At 37.1% G+C, this 21,242-nt stretch overlaps 5 protein-coding genes across 11 annotated transcripts; 1 reads left to right on the top strand and 4 right to left on the bottom strand.

Moving 5' to 3' along the window:
- Positions 1-828: 828 nt before the first annotated feature.
- LOC107274304 (caseinolytic peptidase B protein homolog) lies at positions 829-4,239 on the bottom strand. Of its 3 annotated transcripts, none has more exons than XM_015753319.2 (10): positions 3,608-4,222; positions 3,493-3,557; positions 3,222-3,411; positions 2,873-3,123; positions 2,710-2,800; positions 2,428-2,635; positions 2,228-2,360; positions 1,942-2,154; positions 1,570-1,867; positions 829-1,506 (listed from the first exon to the last, which is right to left on the bottom strand). In XM_015753319.2, exons 1-10 carry the CDS (start codon positions 3,966-3,968, stop codon positions 1,361-1,363), a joined length of 1,956 nt encoding a protein of 651 aa, XP_015608805.1. In that variant the 5' UTR covers positions 3,969-4,222; the 3' UTR covers positions 829-1,360. The 3 variants fall into 3 exon arrangements, with proteins under 3 accessions (XP_015608805.1, XP_015608806.1, XP_015608807.1); XM_015753320.2 differs by having other exon boundaries at positions 3,493-3,545; positions 3,608-4,215; XM_015753321.2 differs by lacking the exon at positions 829-1,506 and having other exon boundaries at positions 1,581-1,776; positions 1,868-2,154; positions 3,608-4,239.
- A 501-nt stretch (positions 4,240-4,740) lies between these two features.
- Positions 4,741-13,288, top strand: LOC107274294 (97 kDa heat shock protein). 3 transcript variants are annotated; one of them, XM_025091569.1, is made up of 13 exons: positions 4,741-4,839; positions 4,933-5,127; positions 6,238-6,436; positions 7,033-7,389; positions 7,483-7,804; positions 7,886-8,141; positions 8,228-8,358; positions 8,458-8,732; positions 9,109-9,216; positions 11,139-11,249; positions 11,351-11,590; positions 11,679-11,969; positions 12,066-13,288. In XM_025091569.1, exons 2-13 carry the CDS (start codon positions 5,012-5,014, stop codon positions 12,258-12,260), a joined length of 2,601 nt encoding a protein of 866 aa, XP_024947337.1. In that variant the 5' UTR covers positions 4,741-4,839; positions 4,933-5,011; the 3' UTR covers positions 12,261-13,288. The 3 variants fall into 3 exon arrangements, with proteins under 3 accessions (XP_024947337.1, XP_015608781.1, XP_015608782.1); XM_015753295.2 differs by having other exon boundaries at positions 4,762-5,127; XM_015753296.2 differs by lacking the exon at positions 9,109-9,216 and having other exon boundaries at positions 4,762-5,127.
- A 489-nt stretch (positions 13,289-13,777) lies between these two features.
- On the bottom strand, positions 13,778-14,822 carry LOC107274296 (vacuolar ATPase assembly integral membrane protein VMA21 homolog). 2 transcript variants are annotated; one of them, XM_015753300.2, is made up of 4 exons: positions 14,729-14,822; positions 14,386-14,636; positions 14,214-14,319; positions 13,778-14,135 (listed from the first exon to the last, which is right to left on the bottom strand). In XM_015753300.2, exons 2-4 carry the CDS (start codon positions 14,398-14,400, stop codon positions 13,996-13,998), a joined length of 261 nt encoding a protein of 86 aa, XP_015608786.1. In that variant the 5' UTR covers positions 14,401-14,636; positions 14,729-14,822; the 3' UTR covers positions 13,778-13,995. The 2 variants fall into 2 exon arrangements, with proteins under 2 accessions (XP_015608786.1, XP_015608785.1); XM_015753299.2 differs by having other exon boundaries at positions 14,386-14,761.
- Positions 14,823-14,887: 65 nt separating this feature from the next.
- On the bottom strand, positions 14,888-19,247 carry LOC107274293 (integrator complex subunit 2). Of its 2 annotated transcripts, XR_001539428.1 has the most exons (6): positions 18,779-19,247; positions 16,587-18,679; positions 16,283-16,487; positions 15,907-16,213; positions 15,306-15,845; positions 14,888-15,227 (listed from the first exon to the last, which is right to left on the bottom strand). XR_001539428.1 is itself a non-coding variant. In XM_015753294.1 (5 exons), exons 1-5 carry the CDS (start codon positions 19,060-19,062, stop codon positions 15,393-15,395), a joined length of 3,342 nt encoding a protein of 1,113 aa, XP_015608780.1. In that variant the 5' UTR covers positions 19,063-19,247; the 3' UTR covers positions 14,888-15,392. The 2 variants fall into 2 exon arrangements, 1 of the variants encoding a protein (XP_015608780.1); XM_015753294.1 differs by having other exon boundaries at positions 14,888-15,845.
- A 116-nt stretch (positions 19,248-19,363) lies between these two features.
- Positions 19,364-21,151, bottom strand: LOC107274295. The gene is made up of 3 exons (XM_015753297.2): positions 20,734-21,151; positions 20,534-20,635; positions 19,364-20,470 (listed from the first exon to the last, which is right to left on the bottom strand). The coding sequence occupies exons 1-3, from the start codon at positions 20,878-20,880 to the stop codon at positions 20,129-20,131; spliced, it is 591 nt and encodes a 196-aa protein (XP_015608783.1). The 5' UTR covers positions 20,881-21,151; the 3' UTR covers positions 19,364-20,128.
- Between the last annotated feature and the right edge of the window lie 91 nt (positions 21,152-21,242).

Below are 21,242 nucleotides of genomic sequence, written 5' to 3'. Positions count from 1 at the left end.
GGGGGGGGGGGGGGGGGGGGGGGGGGGGGGGGGGGGGGGGGGGGGGGGGGGGGGGGGGGGGGGGGGGGGGGGGGGGGGGGGGGGGGGGGGGTGAGAGAGAGAAACAGAGAGAGATGCCCGCTATCAAAAGCAGCATATTGTCCGAATCGTACGCTTAATATTATACCTACAGTATTTCTATATATGCATATCTACAATACAGTATATAAAAGGTGTATTTATATTAAAAATGATATATATATATATATATAAACTATATAGTATATACATCTGTACAGCACATCCTTATATATGGATGTTGCGAAAAAAATATCTGCAAAACAGATATAGTATGGATTTTCAATATTTTATGTATTAAACTGACTTTGCTAATTTTTTTGTTTTTGGGACACCCAGTATATACACCCAGTATAGCATATTTATGTATTACATGTAATACATGGGTTATTCAGTATCAAACGTAACAGCTGAATGTGGTTTCTACCATAGAATTTACATGGACAGGCTTACTTTCAATCAATGCGTTTGGCCTAAATGACCCTATATAAATACCGTCGTACAAATAATCAAGGAGCCGATTACTTCCGGCATGTCTGAAATAGAGAATAAGAAAAATCTGGGCAGCGTACAAGCCGCAAGGCAGGGGATTTGTATTAACGCAAAAAATATGGAAGTCTGAATTGTCGCGATTGATTGTCAAAGGAAAAAAGATGATGTTATAGGGAAATGATTTTCGTAAAATTGCGTTAAAAGCTGCTCCTCGTGAAACGGCTTAAAAATCGGCCTCCAATTTTCGTAGGTCATAAGAAATAAATAATGTGTCCTAAATGTGATGTGCAAACCGATATTTTCTTGTCATGTATTTCTGTGATTTTGTTTCAAAATAAAGATAAACTTATTTACATCAAGAAAGTAAAGGACATCGTTTTCTTCGGAGACACGAGCTGTGGAGATAAATGAAGAGTTTTTTGGATAATGATACTTGTAGAATTACAATGACAAGTTTTTCCTTTTTTTATTATCATCAACGATTTGCATTATCGTTACTCAAGGATATTTACAACTTCGAACAACGAGCTTCTCTTGCAAGATCTCTTGACTATTTCTCTTACAGTTAAAATACACAACGTGTAGCGATTCGCAATCTGTACTAGTAGATTGTATCTAATGAAAAAAAAAGCTCTTCAAATCTCTTCAACCTGCTTCGTATATATAAGTCTGAATATACATCCTCTATAAACTTGTCATTCCTAACATTAATGATTTAACACGTGTTCAGGTCCGGCCTCTCACGTTACGCTGTAACGCGCGCCATGTTTTCTCTGCATTGGAAGTTTTACTGTCGGGTAACCAGATCCAGTCAGAACGTGGAATCGACCTTTTTTATTAGGTAATCATTATTCGTAATTTCCACAAAATCTTTCACTCCTGGTGGTCGTACGGAAAGCCCGATACTCACTCCGTTTTCATGCCACTTTGCCTTTAGTTGCACGCAGCTTCCTTTTCCTGAAAGATTTATTTTCCTTTTTTCGTTTACGTAATAATCACTTTATTTTCATCTCTACGTACCTAATTGTCCACGTTCATGCGCTGCTGCTAATTGATTAACTACTCGTCGTTCGACTTCGTACTTAATAGAACGTGCACCGTAATGGGGATCGTATCCGTCAGCTAAAGCTGACAAGACTTCTCTATCCCACTTTAATTCCACCATGTGTCTATCTCGTGCTCGAGCAGCCCAAGCTTCTAATTCCCGTGCTACCAGTTTTATTAATTCTGCACGTGAGAATGGTAAGAAATAGACAATCTCGTTAATGCGGCCCAGAAATTCGTCTCTTCGAAAATGAGCTTTCAGTATTGGACGTACCTGTCGATCGATTCGTTATAAAGAGACTTTTCTAAATGCAGAAAAACATTATTTAGATTAAGTAGACAATGTACCACGTGATCCTTAAAATTACGAGATATTTCAATGTGTTCTGGTTCCTGATCCCCATCGTCATTCTTGTCCAGCCTCTGAGACAAAACTCTTTCAGCTTCGGCGCGAAGTTGCATTGCGTGTTGTGCTATCTCTTCACTTGCCAAGTTGGAAGTCATTATAAAAATTGCGTTTTTACATTCTATTGTTTTTCCTTTACCGTCCGTCAGTCTACCCTGTGAATCATTAATGGAATACCGTATTCGTATAATTCATTCAATTGATGTATTGGATTACATTGATAAATACCTCATCGAATAATTGTAACAGTACTGTTAATACGTCAGGATGTGCTTTGTCTACTTCGTCAAAGAGTACAACGGCTGATGGTGATTTCTTCAAGAGTTTAGTTAATTGACCACCATCGTCATGACCTACGTATCTGAATGAAGGATGATGAGATAATTAATGTTATAACCAGCGAATTTAAGGAAAATATAGAAACATACCCAGGAGGTGCACCAATTAACTTGGCAACTTCGTGCTTCTCCTGATACTCGGACATGTCGAGGCGAATAAATCCATCCGGCTTATTTTTATGGATATATCCTGCTAATTGTTTTGCTAGCTCCGTCTTGCCAATACCGGATGATCCAAGAAACAGAAATACCAGTGGGTGCTCTTCATCAACCCAGCCGTTCTCTTTCCTGCGAATAGCTGAAGAATTTTTATTTTCAGATTGATGAAAATGAGAAAGTTGAATATTAATTGTTACAAATTAAATAACGTACTGGATGCTACAACTGAAATAGCTCCTTCCTGACCTACAATATGTTGTTTTAATCGTTGTTCCAGTGGGAACCTTCGTCGCTCTTCTGCCTCCTAAATACGTATTGCTTCTTTTGAATAAAGTTGATAAAAGTTTCAAAAACTAATGGACGTTGCATTACTCACCTTCTCCCTTTGTATTTCGTCGTACCTTACGGCATGCTTTATTAACATTTCCTTTATTTCGCCGTCTCTAGCATAATCTACAGCACGATGGCCTGCTTCATTTTCGATGGTAGGATCTGCTCCTGCATCTAATAAAGCTTTAACACATTCTTTTGAGTCAGCCAAAACTGCATAATGCAGAGCTGTAAAGCCTTGATATGTGGCTTTATTGTTCAATCGATCAGAAAATTCTTCTTCTCTGTACATGAGTACTAAAATGAATCGAATAAATCATGTTGTATATAGGAATTGATTCCGCTATGTAATAATATCCATAGTATGAAATGCATAAGACGTATCAGAGCCATACCATCCAAAGAGTGCCATCCCTTGTCCATGGCACTTCTATATACATTGACAAATTGATCTCCTGCATTAACATCTGCTCCTCTTTCTAGTAAAAATTTAATCACTTGAACTTTGCCATTGATAGCTGCCGTTTGTAATGCCGTCCATCCCAATGGATGTCTTGCATTCACATCAACCCCATCAGCTAATGCCTGAAGATAACATTAAAAATAAATGAAATACAATAATATTATTGCAAAACTGAGATCTAAATTGGCAAACTGATAGAATACCTTTTTAAGATCCGGTATATTGCCATACTGAGCAGCCCGAAAGAACCGCTTTTCTGTAAAATCAACTACTCATTACTAGCATACATCAATTATTATAAGCAATTATATACTTTACCTTTCGTAAAACTCGGTGCATCGCACAGAGCCACAACAAGTCCAATACCACTCAAAACTAGCCCTAAATTTCTATAACCTCTTTTTCCATCATCATACCTATTCCGATCAAAACTTTCTTTTCTAATGGTACACAAAGGCACATGAAAAGTTGAGAGATACTTATCAATGATTTTATGGAGTTGACAACTTTGATAATCATAAGATTTTGGTAAAATGTGCATATAACCTCTTCCATTCTGACGCAACGTATTCCGGACTTTTCCATTCTTATTTCCAAAAGTTAAACTGTTTAATACGTACTCTACACCCTTTGTACTTTTTACAAAGGGATACAATTTTAAATTACACAACTGTGACATTTTTCAAGTATTTAGATAATCAGTTTTGAATTACTAAAGACGGTTTATCTTCTAAAAGTGGTCATCTCGGTGTAATCGATTTTTCAGAGACGGCCATAGCGCTCCGACTGGACGCCGTTGATATGGTAACCAAAATGATCTAAACCAACAATCCCCTATTCAAATGGACCATTTACCATGGTTAATTAATGTTATAAATACGTAATAAATGAACTTGTAGTGTCAAACATTAATACGAACGAACAATATATTGCAGATACTCAAAAACACCGAATCCTTTTTCTGAGATATTGGACTCAAACTTATGTTCCAAACAGTATGTATACAGTATGTATACGTATTAAAAAAAGTGTTTTAAACATGTCATAATAGTAGTTCTGCATGATGTACATTTTGAACAGTTTTTTTACTCAAAAAATGCCTGTATAAAATGAAATTCATGTTTCATATTCTACTGACTAACATTCTATATTTAGCGTATTGAAAACCCAATGGGTAAGCCTACTAATTGAAAACGATTTACGTACGTAAGAACATCTAATATATAGTCATAAAATTTACTGTATTATATAGATGAATGAATATTTTTATGGGAAACGTTTATGTGTCTCAACGTGATTCGACAGCAAAGCGAAGAGAGGATTGTTAAAAATCGTGATGCAAATGGTCGTAAAATATTCGAATTTTCGAGAAAATATGGGTACTGTTGGACCAATGGGATGCGTTTCCAGAATATTCCAGGCCGGTCGAAGGACCAATGAGAAGAGGGCGCTGCGTCGCCATGATTGGCCAGTTTTCAGCAGCATTTAGCAGAAAGCAGTCACCAAGTCACGGTGCTTTCCTTCGTGTCTACCATTTGCGACTTTATTGAGTAAATAGACTATCAAAAGTGCTCCAGAACGTACATTAGTGACTATCACCGAGAAAAATCTAATCGACGGGTCTGATTTGGATATTTTCTTAGAGGAAATACGACTTAGGTGTGATTTCATCTAAAGTATTAAGGATTATCCGGGAAGAGGTTTCAAGGCGACCCATCAACCATGGCCGCGATGTCCGTGATTGGAATCGACTTTGGAAACGAAAGCTGCTATATCGCCGTAGCACGCGCTGGTGGCATCGAAACTATTGCGAATGATTACAGTCTTCGCAGTACACCGTAAGTACTGGAATATTCCATCGTGCTTGAGGAACTGTACAATTTCACTTGTACCGGCAAATCATCATCAGCCGGGCATTTTTCTATCGCATGCTTCCTTTTTTGTCTTTCTCTGTCTCACTCTTTTAATTTCGTTTTTCTCATTCTTTCGTTCCTTTTCACTTTTTTTTGTCCCTCACACTTCTTTAGATATCTCGCGCTGTTCCTTGTAAGAAAGAAAAAGAAAAAAGGGTATTACTGATGTACTATATAATTGAGTGTCATTGTATTTTATTCATAATGTGCTAGTCAAATTCTTTAATTCATGTAATTTTTTCTTTTATCTAATCTCTCTCTTGAATGATCTAATTTGATCTTCACTATAACAACTAAGATTTGTCAATTTTCATCGTTAAATAGGATTTAGAAAAGCTTTTGCAAACTGGTTAAATAATACTTGTGGATAAATTTAGTATTTTACATTTTAATTGTAGTTCCTTTGGTATATTAAAATGTAAACTGTATGATTAAAAATTTATGCACTTATATGCATGCTTTTTGGTTGCCCATAAAATATTTCATGAGGGTGCTCCAGAATTATATGTATTTATAAGGGCCTTTTTTATTTATTCATCTTATAATTCAAGAAGATATACATAAAGTAATAAGTATATGTCAATCCATTAATATATTTGATAATTTGTATTGAAATCTTTTAATAGATATCTTAGGTAACTGTGGTAGTTCTATATTTTTCTACTTTTCCATATTTGGGTACCTTGTTTTTAAGATGATTCATACTCAAGGCTATCAACCTTATGGCACGTTAACTCTTACAATATATATAGTATATTCAAAATATAATCTTCCCAAATTAAATGCTTTATGATCTTAAATAAATTATGGGTTAAATTTGTACTATACTTTCTTTCTCTATTGATTTATCCATAGCACTTTAAGTGTATAATGACCACAAGAGGAAAGATAGGGATACTCAAAGGAAAGGCAACGCAAGCACTACAGAATTTAATAGTTAGATATTCTTTTGACATCCTTTGAGATATCAATGCACAATTAAATAGGTTAAAATAAATATGTGATCATAACTTTAATATATTTTTGAATTTACAGATCATGTATAGCATTCAGTGGAAAAAATCGTATTCTTGGAGTAGCAGCAAAAAACCAAATGGTGACAAATATGAAAAACACAATTTCTGGATTTAAACGACTCCTAGGGAGAAAATACAATGATCCATATGTTCAGCGAGAGCTTAAATCATTACCATTCAAAACATCTGAACTACCAGATGGAAGCATTGGAATACATGTAAGTTTGCTTCCCACAATATTTATAAAACTCACATTATGTGTCATACTCCTATTCCATTTTGAAACATACATTACACATTTTCAAGTCTATATATTTTCCTACTCTCAGATAATTAAAACAAGGTTTTTTTTTTCTTCTTTGTTTCACACTCAGATTTAGCAATCAACTAAGTGGAAGAAGTTGCTACAATTATAAATATTCTACATTGTATAATCTGATTACAATTTTTATCTACTGAGATTTGTTGACATTAGTTTATGATAATATCAACTTTGTGTTATTGCACTATTAGCATTCAATTTTCTACTGTTCTCTGACAATGAAGTTTGATGAAATTTTTTTTTTTTTAATAAAAATGACATTCTGTGCTTAATTGCAACATAATGTCCGTGAGTCTACTTGATGGTGGGCATTTTGCCAGATTTCTCACATTACCGGAGTCACTGATTTTATTTATATCTCATTAGAATACTTGGTACTTGGTGAATCATTTAAGATATATACGGAGTGCTAAAAGAAAGAAGGAAAGTCTATGAGTAGAAGGTCAAATCATCGTAATTACTGACATATCTATTTTTTAATATTTTCTTAAGGTACAATATCTAGGAGAGGAACATGTGTTTACACCAGAACAAATAACGGGAATGTTGTTCACCAAATTAAAAGATATATCAGAAACTGCCCTTCAAACAGCAGTGAATGACTGCGTCATCTCAGTTCCTAGTTATTTCACTCAAGTGGAACGACAAGCATTGCTCGACGCAGCGCGCATAGCTGGTCTGAACGTACTGCGACTTTTGAATGAAACGACCGCAACCGCACTCTGCTACGGGATTTACAAACAGGATCTACCTGCACCGGAAGGCGCACCGCGTAACGTTGTATTTGTCGATTGCGGTCATGCCAGCTTACAAGTGAGCATCTGCGCGTTCCATAAGGGCAAACTTAAGGTCAGTAGGATCAATCCATTAAAGTCTATGAAACATTACCATTTTAATATAATGATATTGAATATGCTGTAATCCGTCACATGATTTGAATAGATGCTAGCAAGTGCTGCGGATAGTCAATTGGGAGGCAGGGATATAGATTTCATCTTGGCGGAATACTTCTGCAAGGATTTCCAGGTCCGTTACAAGGTCGATGCACACAACAATCCCAGAGCCTACCTGAGACTCCTCGCCGAGGTGGAAAAACTGAAGAAACAGATGTCTGCTAACTCTACTAGCCTACCTCTTAATATTGAATGTTTCATAGACGAAAAGGATGTCCATGGAGATTTGAAACGAGCCGACATGGAATCTATGTGCGCGCATCTCTTCAAGCGCGTTGAAGCTACTCTGAGGCAATGCCTCGCAGATTCCAGTAAGTCGTCTTTGGGTCCCGGTATCCTGGATAAAACGTATTTCTAGACACAACTGCTTATTGAGAATTGCATGTTTACAGAATTGAAACTCGATGATATACATTCTGTTGAGATTGCTGGCGGCTCCAGTCGAGTCCCGGCTATAAAGCGTTTGGTAGAAGAAGTTTTCGGTCGAGCGTCGTCGACGACTTTGAATCAGGATGAATCTGTGGCTCGCGGTTGTGCTTTGCAATGCGCGATGCTGAGTCCTGCTGTACGTGTTCGCGATTTCTCAGTAACGGACATACAGCCGTATCCGCTTAAACTTACTTGGGATGCTACTCAGGGCGAGGAAGGGTAAGTTGTGATATCTGCTGATGGAATATAATCAGTATAATTTATTGTTTGCGGCTTTCCAATAATTCGATTTTTGTATTTTTCAGAGAGATGGAAGTTTTTGGACAGAATCATCCTGTACCTTTCTCGAAGATGCTTACCTTCTATCGCTCTCAGCCATTTACCCTAACCGCTAGTTACAGTATTCCACCACCTTCGTATCCGCAGACTCATATCGGTATGACACTAAACATACCTATATTTTCAGCTTACACACAATCAACCGTTACTTTGAACTTTTGTCACTGTATTTATCGCGATGCTTCTCTTTCCCCAGGTGAATTTCACATAGACAATGTTAAACCAACATTGGAAGGCGAGTCGTCGAAGATTAAAGTAAAGGTGAGAGTAAATTTGAACGGAATCTTGACTATCGCTTCGGCGTCTCTCGTGGAAAAACGTGAGCCTACTCAGCAAGAAAAGGAAGAAGAGGAGAAGCAACAACTAAAAGAAAACATGGAAATCGAACAACAGCAGCAGCAACAACAACAACAAGATAAGAAGGACAAGTCGGACCAAGAGGCTCAAGCTAACGAACCACAACCGCCAGAGGTATGCATCGTTTGATAGAATTAATTTTCAAATAAAATACGTATCTTTTGCATAACATTGTCATCTCGAGAATCATGAAAATCGATTGGCATTCAAGTCCGCATGGAATTGAGAGATTAATCCGAGACACGAAGTAGTTAGAATAGTATCTGGATTAGCAAAGGAAAAGGTGGTTTCGTATACATGTTGGTCGAGTGCCCTGATTGATTAGTGTCCTCGTCGCAAAGTTCTCTTGGCTCTGCAATCGCAACCGCGCAAACTGTCAGAAACGTTAAAACCTTAGGACAGTCTCGGGCGATGACGCCGAGGAGAGTATTTTAAAGTAACGGTTGTACGACACTCTGCTGCGTGACTATGTGAGTTTGTTGTGGTTTAGGTGAGCGTGGATAAAAGGCGACGGAACTCAGATGCTGACGATGACGGAAGAGATTCGAGGGGGCCTGTCCCCTCCTATTCCTGCAGGATTCTCTCTTGGTTCAGCTCGGTACGCGACACACTCTCTCTACTTGGACCCATACGCATACACCTTGTATTGACAGGCCCACATGCGCTGAACTTCTCTCACTTTTATATTTATTTGCTTCATCCGGTTTCCCGTCGTATCCAAGGTCTTCACTTTCATCAGCGTTTCTTGAATCGCATATCGTCAGGTCTTTCTTTGTTAGATATCATCATTAGTGTTCATTAACAGTCACTCTCCTCCTCTTTCTCGAAATGGCTTCTATTTTAAAAAAATGGCAATGTTCATTCCTCAAGAATACTCGATTTGTACAGTCAGATATTGATTATTATATGGCTACTCGGCATATGAATGTAATAATGTTTAGGAGGGGAGCGATTATCATCCATGCTCTGTTTAACGGTCGTCTGTTTTTTCCTCTATTCATTGATTTCTTCACGCATAGTCACAAGGAAGAGATCTCTTTACATCTAAACTGGGTCGATGTGACATCACATACTCTGTTTTGTCACCTAATATATATACCCATATAGTAATGCCATTGCCTGGCATGTATTAACTTTGTATGCTCAATGTTAAAAGCACCGTTATTGAGATACTTTACTTTTTTTTTATGCATTTGAGTGAGTGCTATTTTTGAATTGTATTATCGTTAGACTCAGCTTTTTGTTATCCCTTTTATTCCATTTATCTACTTGCTAAATGACTCACAGTCATATCTTTTTTATCTTTTCTTCAAGGAGAATCTAAGTTTTGATGGAAAACATGAGAGTCGATAGTGAAAAATTAGGATCAGAACATTGAGACTGAAACAGTAACAAGCATCAAGAACAAAAAGAGCATGCCCATTGAACGTAATCAAAAAATGTTTATTCGTAGTTGATACAAAATTTCTAGTCACTTTGCATATTAGCACTTATTGCAATGAGCTTGTATTGGTTTTTATTTTCTACGTGATAGTTCGTAGTTCACTTTTTCGTATGTAGCCTTAGACGAAGTTTGTTTTTGTTAAAATTTGCGATTCAAGAGGCACAAGTGTACTTGACAGGTAAACCCACCGACCCATTGTCAAAATGTGAACAAAACGAAAGTATCGTTTTGGAGTCACCGAATGATAAATATTGTCTAAAAGTATTGCTTCGCAGCAATTAATCTAATCAATGCATATGGGTCCAAGATACAGCTGTGTCACGTCCTGGTGTCTGTCTTTGCTTTTTTTAAAACTTTTATATACAACTAAAACTGAACATAGTCTACAAGAACTATAGAAAAAGCATAATAGTTTGAAGATATCTATGGCAATTGTATATACCTGTTTGCAAAGGCAGACAACATGTTTCCGGTTTTCTGTTTTTGCTGTGTCTCTCTACCCATCTGTCCTTTTTCGACGTCGCCTCGGAGATGTTTCGAGACGCACGACAGCAATAACACCAGGAATCGTATACCTCCTAGTAAATCAACGCCGAAACAACGCAGAGAGATGATAACAGCCCGTTCAAATCGAAAACTCCTCTCATGATTATGTCTGTTCAATCAGTTCCTTCTACACTTTTAATCACCCTCACCTCTCGCCTCTTTTCTCCTGGATTATTTACTATTTCTTTAATCGTCCTCTAGCTCCTTAACCACACACGGAAACTATTGAAATAGGCAATTTTTTGCTATTGTCCAATGTTCCAGCCTTTTTCTATGTCTTCCTAGTCCCTAATTTTACGTTTTATTTGTTTGTCTGAGTCTAGAGTGAATGCCATGAAATTAAGATACCGAACTCAAAAGCGAATTAAACGAAAGGAAGTCGGTGACTCCGAACAAATAAAAAATGTATGAATTTCGTCGATGCGTAAGACCTTTTGTGTTCGTATGTCGTCACGTTAAACGAGAGAATGTTCATCGACGCATATTAAATACGTTCAGTTTATAATTTCGTCCATCGCTATTTGTTTCAGGGAGACGGGAAAGGGAAGAAAAAGATTTCTGTACGCACAGTGGAACTTCCCGTGGAGTCTCGCGTCGGCGGTTTCTCACAGCGTGATCTAGATGTTGCAATTGAGAAAGAAGTACGTAAATATGTATAAATTATTGGTAGCGTCTCGAAGTAGGTTTGTCAGTTTGCAAAAAATAGATATCTCAATGCGCACTCTATTCTGTCTTTGTCCAGTGTAAAATGATAGCCGAGGATAGACAAGAGAAGGAGCGCATAGATGCCCGCAATGCTCTAGAGGAGTACGTCTATGATTTACGGGCAAAGCTTTCTGATGAAGATCAACTTGCAACATTCGTCACGGAATCAGATCGGGAAGCCATTTGTCGTGAACTTGATGAAACTGAAAATTGGTTGTACGAAGAGGGCGAGGAATGCAACCGTCAGGTCTACTCAGATCGGCTTGCACGTCTCAAGGTATGAAGATACATGCTTATGTCTTTTTATTACTGATACCAAGTACCGATAACGATGAGGATAAACTTTTAATAATGATGATTGACAGGCGCAATGCGAACCAATAAAGGAAAGAAGACTAGAGTTTGAAGGAAGAAATCAAGCATTGGAGGAACTGGCTGGTGCACTTCAGATTGCTAAGAAAGGATTGGACCAGATTAAAGCATCTCATGGAAAGGACGATAAGTTCTCTCATATAACGGATGAGAATATTAAGAAAATAGAAAAGATAGTGCAGGAGAAATGGTCGTGGCTTGAAGAGAATCGAGTAATTCTTGCAAGCACCCCACGCACTCAGCAGCCACCAGTTACCATTGCCCAAATTCGCAGTGAGAAACAGGTAAGGTTTCAAGATTATATCAATGCAGGAAATTTGTTCATCTGGTTACGATGGAGAGTCTGCTTCAACAATTTGATTGTATGAATTTAATAATAGGCATTGAACAACGTCGTTCTACCGATCCTGAACAAACCAAAACCCAAGGCAGAACCTCCTAAGGATGACAAGTCCAAGGAGAAGCCAAGCGAGAACCACCATCCGGAGAGCAATCAAAACAGTCAGGGTGATGGAAACAATCAGAACAGTCAACAGCAGCAAAAACCCAACGAGGACAAAATGGACGTCGAGTAATAAAATAGGGTCTACGCTGTTTCTTTTTCATAACCTTAAATCTACTAAGATTAAAATGATGAATATTTAATTACAACGTCATTATCATTACGTCACAAAAGCGCCTGATTTATATATCATAGTAGAGAAGACCGCAAAATTCGCTTCTTTTCTATTATCCACTTTCACGATTTCGCGAGCGAATTTGAGAAAGATACACATTGAATGCGTATCGATTAAGGATATTCAAGGCACCGAGGAGAGATTGGTAAAAAAGAAGAGGGTCAGCCTCCACGTAGTTTGTCTTATATAAAATTTATGGTATTTCAAACCCCCCTCCAGAATTTCTATGCTAGTTTCAGCATATCTTTCATGCCCACTGTGTCCACTAGTCGTCAGACATAAAGTCTCACAACCCTGATGGCTCTCTTTCCTAATATCTCTTCGATGTCAAAGACGACTATTCGTCTTCTTGGGAGTATATTATTTTGAAATGACATACATGTGAAATTTGTTATTGAGACGTGATCGGCTTAATAGAATTAATCGTAAGCGTAAGATAATTATGCGGCTCTGTTTCCCGAAGGATCTTTGGGTATCAAAAAGTGAAGAAAAAGCAATCTCGAGCTATGCAGTCTTGATTAAAAGTTCAAAATTTCCAACACCGACTAGAACTTGTTGCGCGTATATACATGCAAAGTGATAGTCGAGATCTCTCATATCTCATTGATAGCGAAAGTAAATGAATTTCCTTGTATTAGTGTTCTCCTGGGACACGAATTCAGGGTAGGTACCTACAAGTAGGGTGAGAACGAGATAATACGTTGCGTAAACTTGTAGCAATGTTATAAGCGAGAGACCAGCTACGCTAGGAAATAGTGGTAAGCTAATTTAAAGTACAGAATAGGTAATATCGCTGGCGACTTTATGTATTTAACGATATATTGAGTATCCATTCCATCACTTACCGGCCGGCTGCCGGAACATCGCGTTGCATCATATATGTGCTGCATTTACGATACTTAAATAAATGAATATTTCACTAATGACATTTTTCAAGAGTCTGCTACGAGATCTTCACCTGACTGCGTAATACCCACGCCAGAAATTGGCATATATTCATTCTAGAAAAGTGTTTGCCCGCATGATGTGAAGTATTATACGTGTTAACGTATTTCAATCATGTTTTATGGCAGCGTTGTTATTAAAGAACAAAAATTAAATATTTAAAAACAAATACACTGTATTGTAATTTAGATTGTGAAGTTATACATAATTCAAAAGGGCTTAAAGCCTTGTTGCCCATTTTTTCATTTGACTCCTTTCAAGTATACCAGTATTGCTGAAAATAATTCTCTTCTGTCCCATTGTTATAAGTAAATGTTGCTTTGTGTTTAAAGTCACAGAATTTTTTGATACTATTTACAATCCTTTAATTTTCATTGCTTAACGCATATATAATTGTAAAGGTAGTTATGGTCATACCGGTTGGAAATACTCTATAAGAGTTTCATCCACCTTTTTACTCTAGCCACACGTACTGTTTGTTCATTTTTATTACATATTATTTCCATATTTATTCAACATAGTATAATTATTGTTGTCGCGTAGATCAAACCAGAAAAAATATCAAAGATAAGTGCATTTGAAAAATCATATGCCATCAAATAAGTTCCCTGCAAAGATCTGAGGTGTGTCATATAAAAAGGTATGCTCTATTATAGTAATCATTGGTGTGCCGATTAGAGAAATGGAATTAATCCGTCTTAGCTTGTGGTTTTGATGGCGAAGTAAAGTATGCTCTATATATAAATGCTCCTAGTGCAATGTGCAGCACAACAACTGCAACTGCTGCTGCATAAATATTACTTGGCACACTGTTAATCCCCAGAAGCCCTGTAAATAAGCATTCAGTATTATCAATCAAGCCACAGTAGAAAAGTAAGAATCATGACTCTTGTCTAAAATACTTACCATCAAATACAAATACTTTACTCAAAAAGAATGAAATTGCTGGAAAAGCTATTATAACGATACTGTGACAGAGAACAGTTTTAAAGACCTGCAACTCTGGTAATTCCTATAAATAAACAAATGGTACAAATTTAGCAAGGAACTTCACAAGGGACTAATTTATCCAACATACCTTAAGTTCTGCCATTCTGAAATATATATGTATTGCTGATAAGTAACTAAATTTTAGTGGGGCACACTTTGATAACAGGTTTCTGTAGTTACTGTAACCCCACGTGACTTCAAACGAGGTGTGTGCCTAAAGATTTTATGATTGTTGTGTTAAGACACAGCTTATCGGTACCATAACCTAATATTTGTTATGACCGTGCGGATATTATGGATGCCTGCGCGTATAATTTTTGGTTGTACGTGAATTTTTTTCTATAACAATCACTAGTGTTATTCAAAGCTAATGTTCACCTCTACCATTTTTTTCGCAATATCTTTTATTCAAACCGTGGCCAAATGAATACCTAGTCTCTGGTAGTCTCGCTTGTCGCGTCACAGGTGAGGAGGGAGATTGCCAATGAAACCGAATAGAATCAAGACAGGCCGATATAAGTAATGTCGGATAATGTTTTATCCGTTTCATATTTAAATATATAGTGGAAAATAATTGATAAAAGATACGATTTATGAATCCACTTTTGATTATTATAATCCTTTACATTGAAATATTACAAATAACAATAGTATAAATAACTCTTATGTACATTTGGTCGCTAAAGCAATACATCTGTATTGATCCAATTATTGGTTTAGTATAATTTAGAAAATTACAGATATGACAAAGTACAGTCTGGTACAGTTCTGATATTAGGAAACACGAGTCTTGTTGTTCTTCAATAATTTAATCATTTAATCTATAGAGGAATAGAGGCGATGAAAACAATTAGTCGTATAACGATGTACTTCTACATAAAGAACAAAATAATAATGTTATCAAAATGTAATACTTGATTCCCTGATAACCTGTAATAACGAGCAGTATAAAAATCTAAGATTCTCGCATAAAAAAGTATCACAATTTCATTAGAATTTTCGACATACCTGTACTCGCAGTAGATATTACTTTTACATTTACATTCTAGCGGTGCTTCTTGTCTTAGCCAAAATGTTTCCCTAATCACTATAGCTTTAATATACTCTCGACTGCAGTATTGCTTTCTGCATTAATGAGGAAAATGTTGTGTTCACTTCGCGACACAGTACTTCAGCAGATTTATCTCCAAGAGCCGCTTGAGCTGAACTAACTCTGCCAAGTTGCAACAGTAGGCCAGTTATATCCTCAGCCAATGGCGGAAATGCCAGGCATATTCTTGTGAGGGCTGGTAACACGGGCATAAATAAAACAACTCTATCCTTCGATGGCAAAACTCCCAGAAGTGTAATTAACGTATTAATTGCCAGTCGAGAGACGCTCAGCGCCTTTGGAAGTGCATACTGAACAGCAAGATGAGACGCCAATGCAACGGCGAATATTTGCTTTTCTGGTTCTGGTTGTGAGAGCAATTCTGGAATCCAATCAAGACATATGTGCATCGATGGAATTCCTGATACTGTTATTGGAAGAAGTTCTCTTGGATAACCCTGTAACGACAGTCAATATTAATTGATCATAGAATGGAATTCAATTAGATTAGCGGCTTACCTGGAAATGAACTAGTTTTGCTAAGGAAGGATCTGCTATGAAGACTTGATGTAAATAAGAACAGACGACACTACGGATCTCTCTCAAGGACCACATTTGTCCAGGTATTTCACGATCCTCCGCGGTTTCTAAACATGCTTCCAACAGGATTTGAACTGCTGCACTTTCTTGACCTGCTACCAGAGCTGTTCGTAGATCTTCTCTTTCTGCTTCATTTGACAGCTGCCCTATTTTTTCTGTCAGGGGTCTATCTTGCATATGACGAGACAGTTGAGATCGAGATGCAGCCAATGTAGCTTGTAATATTCTATTTGACGAATTAAATGTATTAGATTTGTGAAGACGACTTCATTAGATTTAATAGTTAAGTGTATACCTGAGAATTACTGATAATACTGGTGCGCATCTAAAAACTCTTGTGTCGCATCTTAATACTTGTAGAGGATCCAGTACGATATTTTCCTGTGTGAGGAACACGTTCCGAACTGTTGAATTTTCTATTAATAGTGCGTTTATCGATAGAACCCAAAGACATCTTGGCAATACTGTGTTTAGTCGCAGCCAGACTTGTTTGTAAAGTTCTGAAAGTAATTAGAAATCTCTTTTTATGTTTGATTTTTGCTGAATATGTTATATCTTGGATATTTATAAATATAAATTGAAAAATAGCGTTAACAAACCTTGAATATATCTGGGAACTTTATCATCAAGAACAGCTTTAAAGTAATGAATAATGGTTTCAGCGTAAGGCCAGATATCTGTTGGTTTTATAGACATCAGTTGTCGAAGCATACGACCTGTTCTCGAAGGGCAGGTCTGAATATGGCCAAAGGCTTCAATTATAGACATATCATTGACTATAACAGTTTCATAATTAGCAGTCATTGAATCAACATTTATCATTTCATCATCGAGCCAATCATCTACCAATGACAAATGTGGAAAATGAGTTGCCAATAATCTCAGAAGTGGGGAAAATAAACCAGCATAACTCATCTGATCCCGTTGCACTTGCTGCAAGAGATACTTTATCGGTAATTCGGAAAGAAATTCTGTTGAGTAAGACTTCACTTTTCTATTTTGCGACATAAAATGATGCATATTCGATAATCGAACGTCTTCGTACAATAACAAATAATACAACAACAGCAACTGAGACGTTAAGGAAGGTTTCGATGTATCAACATCCATACAACCGGATTCATTGTCTACAATGCTCATAGCACTTTTCTTTGGATCAAAATTGGCTCCAAAAACACTGTTTTGAAAAACTCTTCTAATCTCATCTTCCGTTATAGGTTTATTTGTGTGCTCTGATGTCTTGTTACTTGTGACCAAAATTGAATTCACATAAACTTCAACCAGTGCAGGCAACACAGGATGTAAAGGTGGTACGCTGTCACAAATTTGTCGATAAATCCAATTTTTTATTGGCACTTTATGCTTTGCAAATGCTCTTGACTTTAATAACTGGTGTATGCAATGCACAGGCAAGAAACCTGGTATATTAGCATTTAGATTAGCCGTCACTGGTACTTTGACAGCATGAGAGGTCACGACTTGTTCAGTGAAGATCTCCTGCATGAAAATTTGTTTCATTCTTGTAAGATTATTTGGTCTGATAGGTATTTTCATGCCAAGAGTCGCACAGACTAGTTCACAAATGGCTGAGAGTTGGTTACTGTGGAAGTGAATAGCCATCAAAAGTAACATTTCTCCAAAACTGGCTGATACACCACTGGCACTTTCAAAATATGCCTCCTCCCGTACCAACCACTGAACCCACTCAACACTTTTTTTCTCAAGGTTGTGATGTCCTATTAACGAAGGACACGCAATCAACATACACAGTCCTAGGGATACAAATCGAACTCCTGCTGGTGATGGCGGAGGATGTGAGGTCAGCAGCTGAACAATCATAGTTACTTCATCGTCTTGAAACTTTATCCCTCCGATTCCTCTAAGGGCGCAGTAGAGTCTTAACAATGCACTAGCTTGAACGACATGAGATTCATCCAGCTGACTATCTGAACTATGTGAAACAATTGCTTGTAATTTTCGAAGTAATTCTTCTCTTAGGGATTGCAATGCTGTGTGAGATTCCCATTTTCTTTTTTGGCCATTTCTTATAAACATAGCTATCCAAGTTCTAACTTGCTGATCGCTTCCCAGTAGCAAACCAGACACGAAAGCAACCATGTCACTCTTCAACTGTGGCTTTTCGACATTCTCATGATCGAGGCTCAAAGTTATTGCTAATGCAGGCATCCTACAAAGTTCCACGCACTTAGCTCTTATTGCTAGGGCTTGGCTTGGATTCATTTGGCATAACATTGTAAGAGCCTGAGTTCTAATTCTGCCTAAGGCAGATTCTTCTTGCCTTTCACCATTTGCAATCAAGTGAGTACAGACTTCTGCAAAACTGTCTGGACTATTTGCTACGATCCAACAAATTATCTCAGGTCCATGTTTAACGTGTAACAGTGTTTCAGATATATCCAAAATCGACAGCAAAGCTGGTAGTTCGGCCAATGCAATGCAAATAACATAGCTAATTTCTTCCATATAAACAGCATTGTCAAAGAGATCAGATTGTTTTATTTGAAACTCTTGATTCTTCTGCAGTTCATGTATCTGAGAAGCTATAAACAGTATTTCACTAAGCACTAATCGAATACGCCGTGTTGACTCACTCCTTTCAAATTCTAAAGCAAGGCCAGTTTGTAGCGACTGTGCAAGAATACTATCTGTCTGAACACTTCCCAATTTCTGTCTGTAAATAAAATATAAATGAAACATGATCACTGTAGCAGTGTACTAATATTAAATATTAAAATATTAGTTGCAGGGTTTATTGTAAAAACAATCTAACCTCAATTGTTGCTCCTTTCTAACGTCCGTCTCCAAGGCATGGAAATCAATGGAAAGCAAAGCGACAATAGAATTCACAGATTCGATTCCAGATAAAATAGTCAAAATTTCTTTCCGTCCTTCCACACAGTCTTTTGTCATATCTAACGGCGAAATCAGACTCATTCTAACCAAACACGGCAAAATAGGCCGGACTTCTTTTTGTGAACATTTTGACAGTTCCTTTATATTTACATTTTGTATTGCAGTGAATACACGGGGTGAAACAACCATATTCGTTTGCATTTTCTACGTCAAATTCGTTCTACCTATTAAGAAAACATTACGCGCTGTAAAGCAGCTACCACTTCATGAAACACTGTTTTGTACATCACGGAGGGTGCCATATTGGTTATCGTGTACGTAGAAGAGCACTACTGCCATCTAGCGTAAAAACTACGGATAAGGAAATCGTATAAAAATACAAATAAGGAAAAGAAGATGGAGGGACAAAGAGATAATGAAAAGATCGTGGAAAAAAGTTACTCTTATCGCACTTCCTTATGTATTAAAGGAACAAATAAGTAATAACAACAAGTCAGCGACGTTACTTCTAAAGATTTTATCCTTGTTAACACTTATTTTAACAAATAATAGTATAAGGTTGCAGAGATTGGAAGATCAATATCATTATAATATCAGTATCAATAGCATTATAAGCATATTGCCAAATTCCTTGGCGAATTGAAGGCATTGATTAACATAATTAATTAGCGTTCTGTTATCAGTATCTTACTTGTGTCATGATGGTAAATTGCAACGTTCATTAACTATATTGACTATATAAATTACCGTGAAATCTGTTAATGCAACACATGTGTCCCGTAAAATTAGACATGTAAGCGGTTAGATTCACTATAGCGTGTTAATTGTTATTTGCAATAGACATACGTATGCTGTATTATATTTTTGAAGATATAGGAAAACGCTGCACAACAAGCAAATTCGTTAGTTCAGTAATAATCATCCCCTTTCGATTGCAAAACATTGTATAGCAAATATTTGTAGTCTTCAATATAAATCTTATAATCATCATCATTGTCAACAATAGCTAAACAGAATCTACTTAACGATTGATATATATAACAAGCACCGGCATGTGTCTTGAATTTTGGAAAACATTTCTTCCTTCACTCAATACGATTTATTTCGATAGTTACTCTAGTCGCATTATTAAATATCCTCGCAATTTCCTCACGCGATACAATTTTGATTATAATCCAAATAATCCTTGCCAGCCACTCATATCACGAATGATATTGAATTTTATGAGAAAAAATAATTAATCTATTTACTTTCCTTGTCATTTCAGTTACTTAAGGAATTTCTTCATCTCCTTCGTTTGACACTGCATGCTGTACTGAGCCTTTTCCGCTTTAGTGATAAGAGAATCAAGTTTATCAATATGAGATTCGACTTTCTGATTGATATCAATTTTCCTGCCAGTCATAGCACTTTTTGAATTTACAGAATTTCCTGGATCCTCTTGATCCACCTGCTCCGTCGTTTCCACAGTTATATTTTCATCAGCAATTAAAATATCAGGAGTAGCCTCTTCCGCATCCGGATTTGCTTTTAGCGGCCTGTGATCTGGTGTACCGTTGCGTGAACTGACGCGAACCTTCAAGATGTTTGTAAGACTGCCACAAACAGTCTGCACATAAAATAATTTAAAGAATAAAAATATAAAATTAAAAAAGCAATAGTACCGTCATACCTTAAATCTGTTGATCTTTTTCTGTGTCGCATTAAGGATACTATTTAATTCATCAAGTCCACCAGTAACACCTCGAAGACTTTCATCCTTCTGATCCAGATCCTAAATTAAAATATGCACCACTCATCTCGTGTCTTCATCGATTAACCATACCAATAAATAATTAATTAAGTCCCAAAAAAATAATCTAAAGTAAATACCACAGCAATCCTGTCCTCTTCGTCCTCCAATTCCTCATTCAAATTCCTCTGAATGTCTTTCTGCGACTTCGCCCATTCCTCTTCGCTCGGAGTTGGCAGACCCAAAAGTTCCGCTCTTTGACAGGCGTAAATATATTCCTGAGACATGTTGCTTCGCAAGTTCTCTCTCTCTCTCCCTCTCTCCTACACACGTTGCATAACAGTCAAACTAACCCAATCACAGATAACAGACGGTTTAGCGCGTCAGCTACTATCCCTAACTCGACGCTTCAACAAAAGACGTGTCATTTATGGACGCAGTGGGAATCCATATTGGTCTCTGTTTTGCGCAAGCTCCAATTTCTTCCTTTCAGAGCTTGCACCCGTAGAATACACGTACGAGACTCTGCAGCAGTCTGAGTATCCTGAGCTTTCGGCCACCTAACTCCTGTAATTAATTATTGCTTGGGTGAAAATTCTTTTATGAAAAAAAAATGAATAAAATACATTCTGAGAACAATCAAAAGACA

The sequence above is a fragment of the Cephus cinctus genome, unplaced genomic scaffold, assembly GCF_000341935.2.
Source record: "Cephus cinctus unplaced genomic scaffold, Ccin1 Ccin1_scaffold2608, whole genome shotgun sequence".
NCBI classification, from domain to species: domain Eukaryota; kingdom Metazoa; phylum Arthropoda; class Insecta; order Hymenoptera; family Cephidae; genus Cephus; species Cephus cinctus.
The sequence above is the reverse complement of the archived record's forward strand: the minus strand, read 5'-3'. Positions and strand labels throughout refer to the sequence as shown.

Coding starts and splice junctions, on each gene's coding strand:
- LOC107274295 (XM_015753297.2), bottom strand. CDS start 20,880: ATGTCTCAGGAATATATTTACGCCTGTCAAAGAGCGGAACTTTTGGGT. Junction 20,636..20,733: donor AAGAGGACAGGATTGCTGTG/GTATTTACTTTA, acceptor ATTTTAATTTAG/GATCTGGATCAGAAGGATGA. Junction 20,471..20,533: donor AAAAGATCAACAGATTTAAG/GTATGACGGTAC, acceptor TTTTATGTGCAG/ACTGTTTGTGGCAGTCTTAC.
- LOC107274294 (XM_025091569.1), top strand. CDS start 5,012: ATGGCCGCGATGTCCGTGATTGGAATCGACTTTGGAAACGAAAGCTGC. Junction 8,359..8,457: donor GTATCCGCAGACTCATATCG/GTATGACACTAA, acceptor CTCTTTCCCCAG/GTGAATTTCACATAGACAAT. Junction 11,591..11,678: donor ATCGGCTTGCACGTCTCAAG/GTATGAAGATAC, acceptor GATGATTGACAG/GCGCAATGCGAACCAATAAA.
- LOC107274293 (XM_015753294.1), bottom strand. CDS start 19,062: ATGCAAACGAATATGGTTGTTTCACCCCGTGTATTCACTGCAATACAA. Junction 16,488..16,586: donor AGTTCCCAGATATATTCAAG/GTTTGTTAACGC, acceptor AATTACTTTCAG/AACTTTACAAACAAGTCTGG. Junction 16,214..16,282: donor GTATTATCAGTAATTCTCAG/GTATACACTTAA, acceptor TTCGTCAAATAG/AATATTACAAGCTACATTGG.
- LOC107274296 (XM_015753300.2), bottom strand. Junction 14,136..14,213: donor TAAAGTATTTGTATTTGATG/GTAAGTATTTTA, acceptor GCTTATTTACAG/GGCTTCTGGGGATTAACAGT.
- LOC107274304 (XM_015753319.2), bottom strand. CDS start 3,968: ATGTCACAGTTGTGTAATTTAAAATTGTATCCCTTTGTAAAAAGTACA. Junction 3,558..3,607: donor TGCACCGAGTTTTACGAAAG/GTAAAGTATATA, acceptor AGTAATGAGTAG/TTGATTTTACAGAAAAGCGG. Junction 1,507..1,569: donor GCATGAACGTGGACAATTAG/GTACGTAGAGAT, acceptor TAAATCTTTCAG/GAAAAGGAAGCTGCGTGCAA.